Here is a 22,144-nt window from a genome sequence, read left to right as displayed (position 1 = left end):
AGGTGACAGGATCAAATCCTGGCTCTGCTACTTTTATATACATGTATGTGTGTGTGTGTATATATGTATGCATGCATATTTATGTGTGTATATACACACACATATATGCATACATGTTTACTTACACATATATACATATATGCATACACATATATATATATACACACACACATATATGTCACCATAGGCAAGTTCCTTCCTTTTTCTGGGTCTCCATTATTTTCATCTGTAAAATGGGTGGTTGGATGAGAGGACCTAGCGCATCTTTCAGCTACAAAGTCTTATGACCCTCTCCTTGGCTTTCCTAAACTCCCATTTCATGGGGTCCCTAAAGGGAATACACTTCTGTGTGACTATGAGCAAGTCACTTAATGTCTCTGGGCCTCAGTTTTGTCATCTGTCAAAGGGGTATGCGGATTCCTCACAAGGATCTTGTGAGGGTTTAATGAGTAAAAATGGACTTCACAAAGGGGAGCACTGTCAAAACGATAAAGCCTTTACTGACTTGAAGGATTAAAGTGATGGTGAGTGTGAGGTTCGCTGAGTAACCTGGAGGGGTTACTGTTAATAAATGGTTTGGTCCCTCTGCATGCAAAGTTTTCTAGTCTTCTGAATGGCCAGCTTAGCCCCACCTCAGACTCTGGTTCTAGGACCATCCATTGATAGTGGGGGTGCATATTGGAGTCACTAGGCTAAGAACACATAGACTTGGCATCATCAGCCTCAGTGCTGGTCCAGCTATGCCCTTGTGTCTGATTAGTTCTAGTGACCAGACTCTTGCTTTGTTCCCTGGCAATCCAGCCCCCACGTTGCACCTAGTTCCAGTAAATGGGATGGTGGTTGGGGGGAATTGGGGGCGGAAGTCCTGCTCTAGAACCCCAGTCTCCATAAGTGGTTCCCACACTGGAATGCTAGAACTAGACACTAACAGTTGGCCTGCTCGAACCTGTCACCTATTACCTGTGCCAGACTCCCTTGATGCTTTCTCCAGCCACCTGTTGGGGTATTCACCTGTTGCCCATCACCAGACCATCCTGGCCCTAAATGCTGACCTGTTGGGGGCTCCTTCACACAGACTGCTGCTGAGATCTGCCCCAATTACCTGCCCACCCTGCTGAGGCTGCCTGCCCTGATCCATCCTGATGCCATCAGAGTCCTAGACTTATAAATGTTAAAGTGGAGGACACCTCAGAGCTCATCTAGTACAAAAACTGAGTTTCAGAGGAGGGAAGTGACTTACTGCCATACAAGTAATGAGAGGCAGAAATGGGATTTGAACTCAGGCCTTTTGACTCCATCTTTTCTATTTATTCCAATAAGCCACACACTCCTAGCAGTCACCCTGTGGGGTCATGCTTGCTTGTTTCTCAGGTGAGAAAGCACCATGAATTCTCAGTAATTCTGTATGGGATGGATCCACTCTACAGATGAGTAAACAGATCAAGAGAAGGTACGTGACTTGCTGATGGTCAAACAGCTAGTCTGGGGCAAGATTTGAATGAGTCTTCCTGCTTTCAGACCCAGCACTCTAACCACTTTATCTCACTGCCTCTCAGCCAGTTGCTAGGTTCCCTCTTCCCCAGCTCCCAGCTCCCCCCACTCCTTGCCTACTGCATACTTACTGAATACTCCTGGTGGATATTGATTTCTGAGGGCAGGATAGTCATGGCTGGGCAGCGAAGGATGCCCTCACTGGCACTGGTCCAGAAGTGGGGTTGACTGGAGTTGGCACACTCATGCTGGAGGGAGCACCTACAGCCAGGTGGGGAGAGAGAAATACTTACTAGGCATTGTATCTAAGCCTGAGCCCACTCTGCCCATGCCCATCTCTCAACTAGATCCTTCCAGTGTGCCCCATGGAACAGCTATGAACAAACTCCTCTATAACTGGACCACTTCTACAAGCCTTCCTTCTAGCCCCAACCCCTGCTCTGACTTGGCTTTTCCTTGATGACGTCTCTTTCCCTGCAACCCTCTCCAATGGAGACTTTTCCTCCCATTTGCCCAGAATCACAGAGAGACATAAAGATGTCCCTGCTTGCAGAGTAGGCACCAATAAATATTTTGCACCTCAGGATTAAAAAGGACTTCAGAGACCACTATCTAGTTCAACTCATGCCTGAATGAGAATGTCTCCTACAACATATGCCATAAGTGGTTACCCAGCCTTTGCTTAAACATTTCTAGAGATGGGGAAGTTTATTTCCCAAGGCAGTCCATTACATTTTCAGACTTTTTTTTCAGTTGTATCTGCCTATGTGACCCTATTTGGGGTTTTCTTGGCAAAGATACTGGGATGGTTTGCCATTTCTTTCTCCATCTCATTTTACAGATGAGGAAACTGAGGCAAACAGGTTTAAGTCACTTGCCCAGGGTCACACAGCTAGTAAGTGTCTGAGGCTGGATTTAAACTCAGGCCTTCCTGACTCTAGGCCCAGCGCTCTATCTATTGTACCAACTACCTGTCAAAAATAAATATAATGTAGTTAAATACAAGATAGGCAGGGAGGAAGGGCAGGAGCAGTTGGAGGGCATCAGGAACAGCACCACATGGAAGGTGCTGCTTGATCTCCCTCCCTTCTTTGCAGAGGTGGCCTTGACCTTGACCCATTCATGGCTACCCTTTGGATCCAACCATTCAACCAAGACCGAATCTGCCCAACTGCCTCAGTGTCTGGCCCATATTTCTTCATCTGTTCTACCAGAATAGTTTGACAAACTTTATTAAATCTTTTTTCTCTCTGGTAATCTAGGTAAATTATGCCTGTAGCCTTCCTTGCAGCTCTTTTTCTCATGTTTTCAGAGGCATTTAGTCTACCCCATATCTAAAAAAATACCCATTACAATGTGCTTGGAAAGTAATCATCCAGCCTTTGCTTGAAGACCTCCAATAAAGGGAAACTCACTACCTTCCAAGCCAGCCTTCTTCCTCTTGAATCCCATCTCTGCCACTTAACTTCTGTGTGACCTTGGGCAAGTCACTTCTGGAATCATAAAGCTAGAGTTAGAAGGGCTTTCAGAGGTCATCTAATCCACCTCGCTCATTTGACAGATAAGGAAACTGAGGTTAAATGACACAGACCATAAACTGTGGAAATAGCATATAAACCCAAATCCAGCGATCTTTCTACTGTGCCATTTTAAACCCTTGCCTTAAGCTTGCTCATTTAGAAAGTGAGAGGATTGAATTAGATGAGCTCCAGGTTCCCTTCTAGCTATAAATCTATGCCTCCCTGATGCCCTTGTGGAGAGCTCTGTTAGGAAGTTCTTCCTGATATCAAACCTTAATTTGTCTCTTTGTAGCTTTTCACACTGACCTTCACTTCCCATAAACACCCTGCTTCCAGAGTACCAATGGGCAGCCCAGCCCTTTCTTCTCTGGTCCCAGATTCCAATGGCTCATCCACAGTCCAATGGCAGAGAGAGAGGGAGGAAAGGGAGGGAAGAAGGATCCTGAATGGCAGCCTAGTCCTTCCTCCTCTGGTCCTAATTCCAATGACTCACCCCACAGTCTAACGGTAGGTAGAAAGGGAGCAGAGGGAGGGAAGAAGAATCCTGAATGGCAGCCTAGTCCTTCCTCCTCTGGTCCCAAATTCCAATGACTCATCCACAGTCCAATGGCAGGGAGAGAGGGAGGAAAGGGAGGGAAGAAGGATCCTGAATGGCAGCCTAGCCCTTCCTTCTCTGGTCCCTGATTCCAATGACTCACCCACAGTCTAACGGTAGGTAGAGAGGGAGCAGAGGGAGGGAAGAAGGATCCTGAATGGCAGCATGCCTTCACAGGAGTCTCACCTGGTCTCCATGGCGCACCAGCCACAGTAGGCATCCTCCGCAGCCAGGCAGTCTGGGCAGGTTGTATATTGATCACACACGGCAACTTTCACCCTCGCCATCTGTAACCAGGAGCACAAGTCGGTCACTCCTCAGAAATGGGCTCTCCTCTACAGGAAGCTTTCCCTGATGCCTAGGGCCCCACTAATCTCCCTGTATTCTTCCAAATTCCTATAGCACACATTTTACTTAGGAGATGCTGCCTTTTTATTACTCAAAATTCAAAACCAATACATTTAATAAAAGTGCCTACTGTGTGTAAGGAAGCTTGGTGCTCAGGATGCAAAGATCAAACAGTCTCTGCCTTGGAAGCCTTTCCAATTTAATAAGGGTGACAGGGCATGTACATACTTAATAGAACGTAAGCTCCTGAGAGCAGGGACTGTCATTTTTGTCTCAGTATCCCTGGAGACCAGCACATAGTGGGTGTTTAATTAAATGCTTGCTGATTGACTAACCGATGAGCATAAGGTAGGCTGGGATCAGACCAACACAGAGATCCAGTCCAAGTGCTGCAAGAAATTTGGCAGCCAGGCGGCACAGCGGACAGAGTGCTGGACTTGGAGTCAGGAAGACCTGAGTTCAGATCTTCCCTCAGATCCTCACCAGCTGTGTGACCCTGGGCAAGTCACCTAACCTCTGTTTCCTCATCTGTATAATGGGGATAATACCTTCCTTACAGGCCTGAGATAAGATCAAATGAGATAACACAGGTGAGGGGCTATATAAATTCTAATTACAATATTAACAACTATTATTATTTGAATTATTATTTCCACAGTTTATGATCTGTGTCATCTCATCCGTCAAATGAGGGAGGCAGATTAGCTGGCCTCTGAAAGCCCTTCTAACTCAGCTGGGGTAGGGGATGGGGTGGGGGATCAGGGAACACTTCATGGAGCCTAGCACTACACCTGAGCTTTGGAGGAAAAGAAGAATGTCCACCAGCAGGGAGGAGGAACGAACGGATTCCAGGTGTGGGAAGTGCACAAGTATGGAGGTGGGAGAAGACACGACAAGACTGAGGAATAGCGAGGAGTCCAGACTGAGTGGAAAATAGAAGGCATGAAGGGCAGTAGGATAAGCTAATGCTGGAAATGTTGGCTGAGCCCAGGTTTGGAAGATGAATTGTGCCAAGCCGAGGAGAGCCTGTGTCTTATTTTATACACAGCAATAGGGAGCCCCTGAGGGATTTTGAGGAGGGGGGTGCCGATCTCTGTTTTAGAAAGGTAACTTTGACAAGTGTAAGAAGAATAGACTGGGGACAGGAGAGACCAATGAGAAGTCCAGGGAAGAAAGAATGGGGGCCTGAACTAGAGGAAAGCAGAGCAAGGGGAGAGAAAGGATGAAAGCAACAGATAGCGCCAAGTGTATTGCTCCAAGAGGGTGGACGGGGATAGGCAGGGGAGGGAAACATCCCAGATGATCATGGGGCTTGGGGCCGGGTGACCAAGAGCAGGGCTTATTTTGGAACAGAGTCCAGGGCCCTTCCCTACCCACAAGAGTTCCACTTAGTGGTCCCACAGGCTGGCACTCTGGGTGGCCATCTCCGGCCATCTCTCCGGCCAGGACTCCCAGAAGGCACTGGAGTCACTGATGGGTTATAGTATGAGAGGTCTTAAGAATGCCCCTTTCCCAAAAAAGCTCTGCCACCAGCCAGGGATCCCCACCATTAGGCATCCTGTTCTTCTGGACTAAGGCACTGAGGCCCCTGGTTAAAAAAAAAAAAAGTCAATGTCATTTGGGAAGGAAAACACCCAGCCATGATTAGCTCTCAATACCAGAGCTGGGCTTGTTTTCTTAGTTTTGTGTGGCGTGTGGTACAATAGAAAGGGTGCTGGGTGTAGGGTCAGGGAGCCCGAGTCCTCCCCTGATAGAACATACGCCGCTTGAGAGCAGGGCCTGTTTCATGTTTGTCCTTGTATCTCCAGAGCCTGGCATGTAAAAGGTGCCAAATAAATGCTCAGTGAATGATTGCGCTGGAATCCTGGCTGTCACTTACTACTTGTGTGGTCACTACAGGAAAATCCCTTAATCTCACAGCTTCAGCTTACTCGTCTATAAAATGGGGATGATAATACTCAGACCACCTATCGCACACAGCTGTCGTGAGGTCCGAATGAAAGAATACGTGAAAATCGCTTTGTGAACCTGAAATGTCAGCTATTCCTCTTCTTCCTACTCAATTCAATTCATTAAACGTTTATTAAGTGCCTACTATGTGCCAGGCACTGTGTTAAGCGCTGGGGATACAAAAAGAGGCAAAACACAGTCCCTGCCCTCAAGGAGTTTATAATTTGCTTCTAGTAGTGGTAGTCGTGGTGGTAGTCGTAGCGGTAGTAGTCGTGCTGTGTGACCTTGGGTAAGTCAAGATGGTCTCTGAAGGAGGGACAGAACTTTGACAGGCTGAGATGGGGGAAGGCTGGGCCTGATGCGATAGATTAGAAAAGACTCTGGATTTAGAATCAAGAGAATCCGAGGTCCTGATCTAAGCTCCACAATTTTTAGCTGTATGACCTTGGACAACCTCTGAAGCTCAGCTTCTGCTGAGGGTGTTGGATCAGATGAACCCCAAGATCCCACCCAGCAGCAACCAGTCCTGCTTTCCTAGGAGCCGCTGATCACAGGTGGAGGGGACGGCATAAGCAAAGGCCTGGAGGCCAGACAGTGTTGAGAAAGCAGCTTTGGGAATGCAAGTCATCCGATCTGGCTGAAGGAAAGGGAGAAGGTAACTGAGGGTGTAGAGGACAGTACGGGAATGGATTGATGAAGAGCCTTGAACGCCAGACTCAGACCTTCGGGTTTCGTCCTCTGGACAGCTACAGAAGTTTGTTGAGCAGGAGAGTGTCACAAAATGCCGTCTCAGGAAGAAGTTCAGCACTGTCTATGGCACAATGTGCAGAGGGCCGGTCCTGCTGCTATCACATGAACGTAAAGACCACAGGACTTAGAGCAGGATGGGGCCTTATTGATCCAAATGCCACATTCTACTGATGAGAAAATAGCGGCCCAGAGGTCAGCTGACTTACCCGCTGTCACAGTGGTAATAATCAACAAAACCATAATTGGAACCCAGGCCCTTTGACTCCAAAACCTAGTTTCTTTATCCCCATCTTACAGATAAGAAAACTAAACTCAAAGGTGCCTCAGTGCAGGCCAGGGTTCAACCCCAGGCTTGCTGGCTCTTCCCATTAGCCCCACTGCCTCCATGGGGCTCCCTCCTCTCTTGAGGATACACATACCCTTGCACAGTGGCTTGGTGGGAAGTCTAGGGGTGGAGGGAAGGGAGGGAACAAGCCCCATCCAAAGGCAGGGGGATGAAGCCCCTGGGGCCCCAGGCCAGCAGGAGCTCTGAGCTCCTTGGTAACAAGGCCTGGGCCCAAGGCCCTGTGCAGGCTCACTGTCTGGCTCTAGGGAGGAGGGAGCAAGCTCGATGAAGACGATGATAAGGAGCTGCTTAGCCCAGCGTGGCCGGTCTGGAGGAAATTATGGTCAGAAAATAAAAATATAAAATTAGCGGTTCCTGCTTTTGTTTCGACAGATTAAGGCCTAATTTAAACCAGAGCCGGACTCCTCTCTGGCCAATCAGGACTCTCCAAGGAGAGGTAAAGGAAAGGACCGCTCTCTGCCCAGGGAGGGTCGGGGCAGAGGGCAGAGCCCTGCATGGAGGCGGGAAACTAGCACTTAGAGGAGGCTTCATGTGCCAGGGTCTCAGTCTCTCCAATGGTAAAGAGGATGGTGACACAGACTTAATAAAGGGCTTTAAGCTCCTACCCTGGGCGGCCTCCTTTTGAACGCTTCCCTTGATTACTGCTGCCCACGGGGATCTTTCCCTGCCCTGAATTCCTACCTTATTGACTACCTGTCATCTATACTTTGCCACTCACTCACACAGTGTCTTGTTCTATAAATTGCTAACTTGAATTTCTCAGTCAGAAGAGTGTAACAGAAGAGGCTCGTGGGACCTCTGCCGGGTCCTAGAATCATAGGATCAGACTGCTGGAGGTTCCTCTGTCCAGTCCCTTGGGCAATAGAGGAAGCTAAGGCTCAGAAAAGTCCAATGACTAGCCCAAAGTCACACAGTCAGTGAGTGTGGGACTCAAACCCACATCTTTTGACTCCAAGTTCAGTGTTCTTTAGAATATACCACCCTGCCCAGGTCTTTGGCCCAGGGCTCTCTAGCCTGAGATGAAAAAAGCCTATGTATGGCACAGGAATAAGGTTATAAACCTGGGTTGTGGTGGGGGCCATGAGGGAGCTTCCCTGTGCTTGCAGGATCATTGCCTTTGTTCCGTGCAACAAGCATTTATTAAGCACTTATTATATGCCAGGAATTATGGGATGGGAAACCTGCGATCTCAAGGCCACACGTGGCCCTCTAGGTCCTCAAGAGTAGCCCTCTGACTAAATCCAGACTTCACAGAACAAATCCCCTTCATAAAAGGATTTGTTCTGTAAAACTTAGACTCAGTCCTGTAGCCTCCAGGCTGCAGGTTTCCTACCCCTGGGCTACACCTTAGGAATATAAAAACAAAAGAAAAAAAGCAAACGATCCTTCCCCTCAAGGAGCTTATCTTCTATTGGAACAATAGACAAGTGCACAATAAGTCAAGAAAAAGCATGTACAAAGTAATTTCAGGAGGGGAGAATGTGGAAATGAGGAAAGGTCTCATTTTTGGAGTTGGTATCTGGATTGTCCTTAAACAGAAACTCCCTGACACAGATTTAGCCCCCAATTCCTCGTTCAAAACTGGGTGCTCTATTCTGGAGAATAGGAGAAGGTGTCTGTGTAAATGGGCTGGTAGTTGGGCCTGTCATTGCCTCATATCCCTGGCATGGAGACTTGGCCCCAAAGTATGTGCTAATGCAAAATGTCTCAGTCCATGACACCCACCAGACAAGCCTCCTCCGGAGCCCTCCCCCCATCCCCTAGAAGTTGACTCTCATGTGACTGTATCTAGGGAGGGCGCAGAAGTCACCTCTCGCCCTCTCTGAAAAGAAGCCATGTGAGGGATGGAGCCCCTGGGGAGGGGGAGGGAAGGGGGAGCGTTCTTACCTGGTGGGACGTCATCACATAGAGGTAGCTGGGATCAGAGGGGTCAAACTGCATGATGTGGTGCACTGCCTCCCCGTAGGCCACCGTGATAGACTTCCGGCTCATGATGCTCATGGTACTGTTCAGGTTAATCTGCCAAGAAAGTAGGAGGGGGAGACCGAGGCAGTTAGGGTAATTGTGGTAACTGGAAATCTGCCAAGAAAGTAGGGTTAGGAGTGAAAAGCTATTAGGGTGATTTTGGTAAGTCCTCTGAGAGAACAGAAAGGGAAAAAATACATGTGCTTTCCAAAGTGTAAAACCAAGACAACTTCTCAAGGCTTTGGCATTCACCATCATTAGGACATCATCTCTCTGACCAGGAAGGCTAAAGAAACTTCTAGCTTGCATATAACAGCTAGGAGTCTTCTCACTGTCCCAGAATTCATCATGCTTACTTTCACTTCTGACATCACTGCTACCCCCACTGCCCAGAATGCCCTCTCACCTCCTCTGCCCTATCCCAATCTTATTCATCCATTGAGGTTCAACAGGTCATACATAGACTGTCGAGCTAGAAGGGACCCCAGAGATCATTCAGCCCTAAGGCACGAATCTAGACTATCCTCCACAAGTTGTCATACAACCTTCCTTTAAAGCCCTCCCCAAGAAGAGAAAGGCATTAGTGGCCAGGGTAGCTCAGTTCTACTATCTTTTTAAATAGAAGACGTGATATAAAGGAAAAAAAAAACCAATGAATTTGGAGCCAGAGGACCTGGGCTTGAATCATGACTGCTATTTGCCATCTCCAGGTGATCTTGGCCAAGTCTCTTTACTATTCTGGACCTCATCTGTAAAATCAGGGCATGGAACTGGGTAACAGTAAGACTTTTCAGATCCTCCTTCATGCTAGTGAATTATTCCCAATTAATCCTGTCTATATCTAGTTTACTATAGTTGTTTATATGCTGACTACCCCGTTAGACTGTGAGTTCTTTGAGGATGAGGACTGTCTTTTCCCTTTCTTGGCATTCCCGATGCTTAGCATAGTGCCTGGCACATAGTAAGTCAGCATTGGGGACTTGACTTTCCCCTGGTCACACAGCTAGTAAATGTCCGAGGCAGGATTCAAACCTGGGTCTCCCAACTCCAGGCCTATTCCCCTTTCCACTACGGCAGTGGAAATGACCTTCAAGGACCCTCCCAACTCAAAATCCAATGTTTGAGACAGTTCTGTTAGGAAATCCTTTCTCACACAGAGCTGGAATCTGTCTTTCTATATATGTCTCTCTTTTCTATCCTAGTTCTGAATTCAAGGCCAAGCAGAATAAACAAATTTAATCCCTCGTCTGCATTACAACCTTCAAATATTTGAAGACAACCTTCAGGTTCTCCCTAAGAGCAGGGATGTACTGGGGCCGGTTCTTACCAGCTTGTAACAGGAAATTTAAATCTTCAGTGGGAGTACATACACCTCAGAAAGAGACAAATGCTAAAAATACTGATTAAACTTAGCAGGTCCCATGGATTCATCCCTCCCCACCCCCCAGCCCCCCAGAGTCATTTGTTAAACATTTATCAGTACCCACATTCCTAAGTCTCCTCTGCACTAGACACCACCAGTTCTTCAACCAATCTTACTACAGAATGGATTGGAATCCTTTTGTGGCCAGCCCCTGTGCATGTTCCAGTTTGCAAATGTTCCCCCTGCAATGGGACGGCGAGTCTTCCAGATGTGTCTGAGCAGGGCAAAACCACCACTCTCCTCCTTCTGCAGAGCTAGGTTCCATAGCTGGCTACTGGCTGCCTTGGCGCCAGATTGCAAGGCATGGTACAAAGCATAGTCTAAGATGTGGTCCTCCACATACAGAGCCCTGGATGACTTGAGTGCAGTAGATGAAGAAAGGGCCTTGGTTTGCTCTGTTGAGTTTGGACCTGTATGGGGGAGCAAGCTATCTGGGACCAGACACAGGCTTTGGATTACAGACCCAGAGAGTAGGAGGAGCAGAGTCCAACTAAGCCAGAGGCTCACTGTTCTCCCCTCTACTGTCCCACACGGCTATTGGCACGCAGCCAGACTCCCCCAGCTGACTGGGTTACAAAGGAGGGACCTTGAGAGATGGGAGGGCGCTTGGGTCAAATTGCCTTTCTCATTCCAGGGTTTGACATCCCCTCCACCCCGGGTGCCCAGACAGTTCTGATGAAATGTGTTTGTGTTATCTTGGAAGAAACAAACAAATGGGTTGTTTCTAGGCCCCCTCCCAGTCCTCCCCACCAATCAGTCCCACGGAACACCCAGATCAAAGCTCCTTCTCTCTCACTAGCTGAGTAAAAGGGGAGCCCCCCTCGTCTCTTCTGCACGCCAGCCAAGGCACTGTCAGCCACATCCCTGGCACCCGCTCCTTCAGCGGGCCAGAGAATGAGGTAAGAGTCGGAGAGGGAGCAGCCTGGGGAACAAAACCCTGGCCAAGCTCAGACTGGAGAAGTGGGAGTGTGTTCTCTGGAGGAAAGACTTAGAGAGCCAGGGAAGCATCTGCCCTGTGCTGTGCCATGACCCCTTCTGCTCCCTCCAGGGGATTTCCCAATGGCCAGGTTCAGCACTAAACTCCCTCTGAGACCCAACTTTACTTTCCTCCTATCCCCATGGCCTGCTCTAGAGACACCAGATGGCATCTTCTCCCCTCCTCCTATTGGAAGCCAGTCAAACTACCATTTATGTCCAGGTGCCATCTCTACCTAGACAGGTCCGAGTTATGACCTACAGGGAGCCTCCTATATCCTTAGTTAACTCGAAACCCCCAAGGTATAAGGGCTTCTGGTTAGACATCTGTGGATGAATTAGATTAGCAGTATCTGAGTCAATTATCCTGGGCAGCCTGTCTCTAATGGAGGTTCTGCAGATGAGGCTGATTTTCTCTGATAGGATAATAGCTGCAGAGCTGTTAATCCTGCAGAAAGGTGTAGAGGGGTTTGGGGGCCATGTCCCCACACCCCTCAATCCTGTCCCTCGCCAGGCTTCAGAGGCTTCCGCACAACATACACTTGGCCCCTTCCTATACATAAGACCCCTGCCCAGGCAAAGATGGGGAGAGACTTGGGTTCTCCTGAGTTCCCTCATCTCTTCCAACGGCAGACAGGCAGGGAGGGAGATGGGGAGGAGGGGGTGGGTTATTGGATTCACTTTTCTTGCTTCCCAGCATTTCAATTCCTGAAACCACATTATGGACAACTGCCTCCAGGAATGTGACCACCTGGGACTGAGGTCAAGCTGGCGGCCCTAGAATGTTACCGTGGGAAGGAGAGCACTGGCTTTGCAGGCTGAGGACCTGGATTCCAAACCGCACCTCTGCAACCTAATATCTGTGTGACCTTGGGCTCCCCCCACTTTCCTCAACTCAAAAATGAGAGGGTTAGTCTAGTTGACCTCTGAGGTCCCTGCTGGCTCTAGACCTAAGATTCTATGTCTGTATCTAAGATGCAAGACAAATCAAAACTGTGAAAGAGAAAAAGGAAGTTGGAGATATATTGTGATAATAATAATAACCAGCATTTATATTGTACTTCAAGGCTTGTAAAGTACTATATAAGTCAGTCTCTCTCTCTCTCTCTCTCTCTCTCTCTGTCCCCCCAATAAAAGTATAATCTCATTTGATCCTCACAAACCTATGAGAGAAGTGCTATTGCAACTCTCTTCCCCATTTTACAGATCAAGAAACTGAGGCTGGAACATTAAATGATTTGAGCAGGGTCACTCAGCTATAAGTATCCAAGTCAGGATCTGAATCTTGGGTCTTCCTGTCTCCAACCCAGTACTCTATCCACTGGACCACCTAGCTGCCATAGGGAAGACTCTGGATGGAGAACCACAGAGGTCATATGAGATCGGCCAATCCTTCTACTCTCACCCCCTTCCCTGCAAGGTCTTGGATACCAGGATGACTTCAGTTCACCTGTGGATCAACTCTTTTTCTGAGGAGGAAAAAGGCTGAGGGAGGGAGGGAGGGAAAGGAGGGAGATATTGGTGGGTCTTTCACTTAAATGGGGTTTTAAAAACCTGATCTAATCAAGGCCAGAATTTACTGGCCAGCCCTGCTACTAATCAAATGCCATACGATGAGATTTCTAACTGATGAACTCCTCTTAGCCATGCTCCCTGGTCTGGGCAGAGAGCTCAGAGACCTTAAATTCTGATTAATGTTCAGCACCGACAAGTGTCGGAAATCACTGCCTATGAGCTATGGTTTGTAGCAGGATCCAACCAGAGATATTGATCAATCAATCAACAAGCCTTTATTAAGCCCCTATTATATACCAGGCACTGCATGAGGGACTGAGAATATGAGTACAAAGAATGCCACTAGCTTTGCTCATAAGGGGTTCAAATTCTAACGGAGGAGAAAAGTTCATCTATAAATATATATGGCATAAGAATAATGTCAATCAATAGAAATAAATACGAAGTCACTAAATATACAACATTAGCATCTGAGGGGTATCGAGAAAGGTTTTTATGCAGAGGATGGTGACTGAGCTTTGTCAGAAAGGAAGAGAGGGATTCTAAGAGGCCGAAGTGAGGAGGGAGTACCTTACAAGTATGGCGGACAGCCCAGCCAAAAACATGGAGAGGGTGGCTAGGATGAATGAAGACGGAGTGAGATGAGGAATAGAGAGGAAAGCTAGTTAGTACAGGAATGGGAAAAAGATCCAGTGAGGCTGGAAAGATGAGTTGGGGCCAGGTTGGAGAGGGCTTTAAAAGCTATATAGAGGGATTTATATTTTATTCTAGAGGGAATGGGAAGCCACTAGTGTTGGAGTAGGGGAGTCACATGGGCAGAAAATTACTTTGGCAGCTGTGCGGAGGACAGAGTGGAGTGATGAAAGACTTGAGGCAGACCAATTAAGGGTCCATTGCAATAATCTAGGTGAGAGGGGATGAGGGTCTGTACTAAGCGAGTAGCTGCATGTGGAAAAGGAAAGGCTTGGATATGAGAGATGCTGGAAAGATAGAAAGGGCAAGATTTGGTAACTGATTGGACATGTGGGAAGAGGAAGGGTGAGGGGTCAAGGATAATGTGCTAAGGTTACAAACCTGGGAGAAAAGAATGAGGATGCTTTCAGCAGAAATAGTGAATTTCAGAATAGGAGGGATAGGGTGGAGGATAGAGTTCTACTTTGGACATGTGATGTTTGAGGGAATGCCAGCACATCCATGTTGACATGTATAATAAGTAATTGGTGAGACAGGATTGAAGCTCAGGAAAAGAGACTAAAGTTTGGGGGAGTGAGAGAGACAGAGAGAGAGAGAGGGGGAGAGAGCGTCGGGGAGAGAGAGAGAGAGAGAGAGAGAGAGAGAGAGAGAGAGAGAGAGAGAGAGAGAGTGAGTGTGACTGATAGACACACACAGAGAGAATAAGAGACAGAGACAGACAGAAAAAGGATGATTGGAGATGCAATCTGCTGGAGAAGATGGGAGGAGATGGGGTCAAGGGTACATGCAGAGGGGTTGGTTTTGGCAAGCAGAAAAGTCACCTCTTTGTCAGAGACTGGGAAAAAGGAGTGAGTGGCAGAAAATGTCAAGGAGTTCTGAGATAGACTGGGAAAGGTGGGAACTCATGGCAAATGATCCCATTTTGTCAGTAAACTATCAAGAAACCATATCAATCAGGATGAGCCTCCAAGTGATGTCATGGGGTGGGGAACCTTTTGGCCTTGAGGCCACATGTGGCCCTCTAGGTCCTCAAGTGTGGCCCTTTGAATTGGATTCCATCAAAGGGCTATACTTGAGGACCTAGAGGGCCACGTGTGGCCTCGAGCACTTGAGGACCTAAAGGGCCACATGTGACCTTGGGGTTGCTGGTTCCCCACCCCTGAATAGACTATTTAGCAGTGGTGTAAGCTAGTAGACTGTAAGCTCCTTGGGGGCAGCTTCTTTTATTTTGCTTCTGTATTCCTGCATCTAGCACAGTGCCTGACACAGAGCAGAAGCTTAATAAGTGCTTGCTGAACTGAACTGAATTATTATTGAACCCCAAGGGATTGGCCTCCATGAAGTGCAGTCTCAAAAGGCCCACACCACTAGACCCTCCCTAGTTGCAGCTATTGGGCTTTAGCACTTTAGAAGGTGAGAGGCAATGTGATACAGAGGAAAGACCCTTGGATTCTAGTCAGAAGACACAGGTTTAAATCCTAGCTCCCTCACTGACTTGGGTAAACCACCTGCTTCCTCTGGGCTTCAGTTCTTCATCCATACAATGAGATTATATTATCCCAGATTTAAAGCTAGAAGGGGCCTCAACCTCCTCATTTTACAAATGAGACCCAAAGAGGGTTAGTGACTTGTCCAAGGTCACACAGATTGTAAAGCAGCACAGTCCAAGGCAATATTTGAACCCAAATTTTCTGATCCCAACACCAGTACTCTTTCCACTATGCTACAATACTAGGTAAGCTAAGGTCCCATCCAGCTCTGACCTTCTCTCAGGGCTGTCCAAAATGGGTATGCGGTCCTCCTACAAGCATAGAAATTTACATAAATGCTTTAGTAAACCAAGCCGAGCTACTGCAGAGCTCTCACTAAAATGGCAAATCAAAATATATTGTCTATTGTTTTAATAAAAACCTAAGGTTGGACAGCCCTGTTCTACAGCATGATTCTGTGAGTCTAGGTCAGATGATGGAACAATTTGGGTTTTAATACTAACCTTCCTATTAACTAGCTATACAACTTCAAGGATCTTTTTTTCCATCTTTGAGTCCCAAAGATAACACGTTAAGACTTGCTTCATAAAGATCTTTTGTGACAGAAAATTCATGAAATAAAGCTTGAATGACAATCAAGATGAGAATTAACAAATGGCTCATTCCAGGGGCACAGCCAAGTGAGCTCTGGCCCCTTTAAGGCTCAACCCAACCCAAACCAGCTGCATTACCTTGAGCAGCCTCCCATTTGCTGTTCCCAGGAACACAACGGTGTAGTTGTTGACACTGGCCACAGCCACAGAAGTTAGCCCCAGGTAGCGAAACACTGGTGTGGCCTTGAGAGGTTGCAGGATGGAGAGCGGATGCTGGAGGTGGGCAGCACCACAGTCTAGCTGCTCTGGCTGGAGCTGGAAGGTGAAAACACAAAATTATTCTCCTGCTCAAAACCTCCACAACTCCCCTCTGTCAACCACATCAGGCACAGTTCAAACACCTGGAAAAATGTGGGTCATAAATATCAACTGTTTTCCTGTTCCCAGCCACATTAATCAGAGAATCACTCAGAAAAGAAAGCAGTGATCTCTAGGAGTCAGCATAGGTTCCCTAGGAATAAGTTATGCTCAACTGAACTCATTTCCATTTTTGACAAGGTTAAAATTTTTTTAAACTATTTTATTTTTTCCAATTATATGTAAAGACAATTTTCAACATTCATTTTTTAATAAAATTTTAAGTTCCAAATTTTTCTTCTTCCTTACTTCCCTCCCTTCTCCCCAAGATAGCAAGGAATCTGATATATGCTATATATATGCAATCATGTAAAATATATTTCCACATTATTGACAAGGTTACAAGACTGGTAGATTAGAGAATGCCACAGGGATATTGCATCATGATTTCAGCTAGGCATTTAACAGTCTATCACAATTGTCTCTGCACAAGATGGACAAATGTAGACTAGCTAAAGACCAGAGATATGCTGGACCTGGTTCATATCAGCTCACAAGAACCAACCGTTAATTTTTCAATGTGATCACTAACACCTCAAAAATCAAACACTACAAGTCAGAGCTTGCTTTATTGTTTTGTTCATTGTCTGGACTTTTAAAAGTTGTGGGGAAAATGTTAAAAATGCAGACTAAATTTAAAAGGGTATTGTATACGTATTGCTTTTATTCTTGTAGTCAAACATTTACTACTACATCCCAGCCAAAAACTGTTCCCTACTCTCAGCCATAGATTGCCTCCCACCAACACTATTTATAGGCTGAACTCTAACTCTGGACACAGACTGAACCCTGACCATTGCCACAGACTAAGACCTAACCCTGACTTGCAACCATGTATCAATAGTCATAAGGATGACCAGGCAAAAAGTGTTCAGTGTTGCCCATTCCTGAAGTTGGAGCCTCATCTCACAGCATAGGTCATTATTCCTTTATTAGGAGAATATGCACCACTGTCATCAAAACTAAGGACACTGGTGGTGAGTGTTACATGCAACAAGTTCAATTTAACAAGAAGTTATTACTCAGGACTGGGGATACAAAGAGGAAAAACTACAGAGGCAATACTTTGAGAGGATTACATTCACTCAGGAGGACAAGAGGAATACAGCGTTGCAGGGAAAAGAGTGCTGGATTGGGAATCTGAGGGCCTGAGTTTGAATCCATCCTCCGATACTTCTTACCTGCAACTAAGTCACTGTCTCAGCCTCAGTTTTCTCAACTCTAAAATGAGGGAGTTTTACTAAAAGTATCTTCCAGCTCTAAATCTGTAATCCTATGATGAGCCACTGACCTATCAGAGAGCCCAATAAAGGACTCCAGGAAGGACGGCTCCATTTAAGATGGCAGACAGCTCAGTCAACTGGGCAAAGATACATGAAGGAGTTGTCTTCAAGTTGAGCCCTGAAGTCACACAGACCAAGTCCCAGATGAACAAGAGTAGCATAGACACAAAAAGAACTGCCTTGCAAATATGTCTTTGGAAACGTACGCTCATTGTAAGTCTTCACTTCTTGTACTAAAATGTCTGTACATAGCCACTGTATTCAGATGTGAGTAAATAGTGAATCATCAGGTCCCTTCTGAATCACAGCAGGCTGCACGGGGTGAGATCTTGGGGTAGAGTTGAGAGGAAGGACCCTGGAAGACTATGGGAGAGCACAGAGTGAGGGTGATCATGCGCCCTCTCCCTTCAGAAGTTACCCACTGGGCACCCTCTCCTTCTTCCTTATATCTACCAGCTTTTGCTACTTGGCTACACAGATCTCTTGGATCTGCCCACTAGGCAGGGTTTTAGATGGAATGGTAGAGGGAGAGAAGGAAACAATAGTGAGGAAATTGCAAAGGGTCCTCCCTTTGCTGATCTTCCTTGGTCCCAGACCCTATTTCCCATTCGGAAGAACCTACACATGTGCCTGGCCAATCCCTTACCAACCCCACTCCCCAGGGTCAGTGGGTATCTGTTATATGCTCAAGCTAGCTCACTTAGAGATTTATGGAATGCCAGAGCTAGAAGGCATTTTAGAGATCATCTAACCCAGGGGTTGTTAAACTACTTTTAAAAAATTCATTAATAATTATTTTTATATAATTTGTTTCCTTTTCAATCCTACGAATTCTTTCAAATTTACTTTATTCTAAACTTAAGAAATGAAACAAGCATTTCTGTAACGTATAATAGAAAAAAGATGATTGTACATAAACTGCAACTCTAATATTATGTACGACTTGCTATTCCTTTTAAATATATAATAAAGTTTTCATGTAACTTTCTTTTCCCCCCTTTTTCCTTTATTCCCCCACCAGATGGCTACCATTTGACAGAAATATGTGTGTATATATGTACCTACATATATGCATGTATGTGTGTGCATATATATAGGTGTGTATATGTGTGCATGTATACACATACGGAATTGTTCTACGCATACTTCTATTTATCAGTTCTTTCTCTGGATGTAGATAGCTTCTTCCTTCAGAGGTCCTCTGACTATTATAAATAGCCAAATTAACCACCATTCTCTGTATTTTATTTTATGCATTTAAAACCATTGTGAGAGCGCTCCATAGGCTTTAGTAAACTGCCAAAGGGGTCCATAATACAAAAAGGTTGAGAATCCCTGATATGATCCAACACCCTCATTTTACAGACATGGAAACTGAACTAAAGAGGGGAAGAGATTTGTCCAACGCTACACAGTAAGTTAGCGACTGCATCGTGACTGAGACCCTGATTTCTGATCAACTGCAGATAAAGAGCATCTGGCATGGTTATCCTGAGAAGAGAGACCCAAGTTCACTTAGCCCTTCCACATCATGACTTTCCCCATGGTGGTTTCAAAATATTGTGAGTCAGCATAATAAATTAAATGGGAATATTTTGAGAGTTTTGCAAAAGATGCAGACAACACAAAAAGGCCAGCAGACAACCCAGAAAAAATTTAAAAACTTAGAAATGCATAAAATAGGTGCATGGTATTGTATAATATAAACATGTTTTATCTTTTATAATATAAAGATACCTAAATAATATAAATATACCTGAATCTTACAATAAGGTACTGTAAACACTCCATAAGAGAAAAAGAAAAAAATTCAGACTTCTTCTCTGGTATGAAGGGAGGGCCAGAAAATTTTACACAGATCTTCCGGATCATGGGGATGTCGTGTCCTAACCCCAGCGACGTGGAAGTCATAGCTGTAGTTTCTCTACCCTGTGTGGGGCTGGGAGTCAGGAGACTTGGGTTCTGCTTCAGTAATTCATTCGCCATGTACCTTTGAGTAAGCTGTTAAAGGTCACTTGGTTTTGATATCTGTAGGATGAGAGCATTGCACTGGAAGGATCTCTTAACATCCTTTTTAATCCCATGATGCTGGCGCTGCACCTGCCACCTAGTAGCCACTTGACAAATGCTTGCTCTTTGACTAGATTCCTAGCCCACTAACATTCTCTGCTTCGGCACCACTCCCTTGTGCCCCCAAAGCGTCGTGTCTCCTTCTGCCTCCCCTTTCTCCTCACTGAGGCTTTATGGTCTCACCTTCCTAACCTCATCCTTCCTTCCCCTCAGGCTCCACCTTCCTTTGTTGCCACCTCTACCTATGACCTTTTCATTGCCCCCTAGAAGGCCTGAGAAACAAAAATCGGAAGGAATGTGTGGGATTGGGGGTGAGGGATGGGAAGGGGGAGGCGAGAGGCAGTGAAGTGTTCCTGGGGATGGGGGTGGAAGGAGGAGAACTATTTGGGGACTAGTTTTGTGGCTCCAAGGAGTCAGTGTTAGAATTTTATTTTCATTTATTTATTTATTTTTAATGTTATAATTTTAGATGGTGGGGACTGTGAAAATAAACATGCATGTGTTATGATCAAACCCTCCTCTCTGGGGAGAAGTTTCAAATTTACCGGCATTCCTCTATAAGTACACACAGACCCAAATCCACAGAAAGCAAATTTCCACTTCGGTTACAGGGTGTGTTTGAGGGACTGAATATGTGTGTGGGCCTGGGGCCAGGGAGAGAATAGGACCAGAATGCCAGCAAGGAAATCACAGAGGCGTGAGGTGTTAGTACTGGATGAGACTTTAGAAGTCATCTGGTCTAGCTTCTTTATTTGACAAAAGAGGGAAATGAAGCCTAGAGAGGGAAGGATACGTGACTTGACCAAGGTAACACAGTGAAGGAGTAACAACAGATATGGGACTAGGACCCAGGGCTCCTTATCCTTTTCCCAGGGCTCTTTTATTTTTCCACTATATACAATTCCTCTAGGGTTTGTGTGTGGTTTGTTTGGAGAGAAAGAGAGAAAGAGAGAGAGACAGAGAGAGAGAAAGAGAGAGAGAGAGGGAGGAAGGAAGGGAGAGAGAGAGAGAGAGAGAGAGGGAGAGAGGGAGGGAGGGAGGAACGGAAAGAGAGAGAGAGAGAGAGTCCATGCATGAAAGGAAGCCAAGAGAAAGAGAGAGAAAACAAAGGAGGGGAAGAGAACGTAAGAAGAGATAGAATCATATGATCATAGATCTGCAGCTGGGAGGGACCTCAGGGGACATCCAGTCCAACCCCCTCATTTGACAGATAGGGAAACTGAGTCTCAGAGAACTTAAGGGACTTGCCAAAGGAGGAGGTGGGACTTGAACCTAAATCTTCTGACTTGAGCCAGTGTTTTTCCCACTGTACCGTGGCTTAAATGGATGCTCTCTCAGATGCAGATCACAAAGAATACCCCATCAGCAAAGAGCCACCCTACTGGTGATATGCTGCTCCAAATTGGGCCAGGCTGGTTTTCAGACAGAAGACATTGCTAGGACTATTCCTGATGTCTTTCTAGCCTCATAGCAGCTGCCAAAGGCTACTGGCAGGGCCTTCAAGAAGCCAATCCCTCAATGAGGCAGTGGAGTAGGGTTTGGATCAGTCAAGACAACCCTGCCACAAGGGAAGATCTGAGTGGTGTCCATTGAAAGGTGCTGATGAAACCTGTGAGGGTGGTTAATGAAAGACCAAGTGTGGTGGCCTCCCCCCTGTGTGATCTTGGGTGAGCTGTGCATGGAACCAAGAATTGGATGGGATCTTAGTAACGATCTAGCTCAATCCACTAATTTGACAAAGAAGGAAACTGAGCTCTGGTGAGGTGGAAAGAGATTAGAGGCTGAATGGTGACACAGAAAGGTTTCTGAACTTGGGAGCCAGGGGAACCTGGGCTTGAATTGTGGGTCTCCTCTCTACTCTCCATGTGTCTTTTGGGCAATTCATGTAAGCTTTATGAGCCTCAGTTTCTCCATCTGTAAAATAAGGAAGTTGGACAAGATGCCCTCTGGGCTGATTCCATAAACCTTAAGTCGCAAAGCACACAGCTAAGGTTCTTGTGGTTCAAAATCCAAGGCTCTTTCCATGACCCAAACAGAGCAGTGCTTGGTTACTCAACCACTATGGACTAAAAGACAGGGTTCACAGGATCATGGGATGTGAGACCTGGAAAGGGTCTCTGAGATGATCTCCTCCAGTCCCCCTTATTTGACAGAGGAGTAATCCAAGGACCAGAAAAATAAATTGGGTTGCCCAAAGCCACATTGAAAATAAGAAGCATAGCTAGGATTTGAACCCAGGTCCCCGGACCTTAAAGTCAGTACCCTTTCCATTATATATATCATGCTGATCTCCGTCCCCACCCCATTCCAGGGATGATCATTAAAGTCCCTTCTAATACTTATATTCTAAGGCACTATGGGCTAATTAGAAAGTTAGTTGAACATGGAGCCATGGGACCTGGGTTCCAATTTCCAGTCTCTGATTTTACTACCTGTCAGACTTTGAGTAAGCACCTTAATTTTTCTGGTCCTTCATCTGTAAAATGGGCTGAGGTGGTCACAGAAGGCTTTACAAAGGAAGAAAGAGAGAGATCTAAGCTGACCTAGGAAGAAAGAATGGATATTTGGGGTGACGTTCAACAGGCAGTTTCCACATTTGTATCCCCTCCCTCCCAATGCTCCATCATTCAGTCCTCACCTACAGCTAGACCTGGGTTGGACCTCTGGGCTTTCCCAGCTGAGCCTCTCTCAAATTGTGGTCTAAGCTGAGCCAACCTGCC

General features: G+C 46.2%; 1 protein-coding gene across 1 annotated transcript in view; it reads right to left on the bottom strand.

The window, feature by feature from the left end:
- PLXND1 (plexin D1) overlaps positions 1-22,144 on the bottom strand; it is a 205,177-nt gene that overhangs the window by 140,065 nt on the left and 42,968 nt on the right. Inside the window, exons 2-5 of the mRNA XM_036737796.1 lie at positions 15,793-15,969; positions 8,888-9,019; positions 3,793-3,893; positions 1,623-1,752 (exon numbers count right to left, since the gene is read on the bottom strand). Of these exons, the coding sequence (XP_036593691.1) occupies positions 1,623-1,752; positions 3,793-3,893; positions 8,888-9,019; positions 15,793-15,969 (540 nt within the window). The remainder of the gene's footprint in view (positions 1-1,622; positions 1,753-3,792; positions 3,894-8,887; positions 9,020-15,792; positions 15,970-22,144) is intronic.

Source organism: Trichosurus vulpecula, chromosome 9 (genome assembly GCF_011100635.1).
Source record: "Trichosurus vulpecula isolate mTriVul1 chromosome 9, mTriVul1.pri, whole genome shotgun sequence".
In the NCBI taxonomy this organism is placed as follows: Eukaryota; Metazoa; Chordata; class Mammalia; order Diprotodontia; family Phalangeridae; genus Trichosurus; species Trichosurus vulpecula.
The sequence above is the reverse complement of the archived record's forward strand: the minus strand, read 5'-3'. Positions and strand labels throughout refer to the sequence as shown.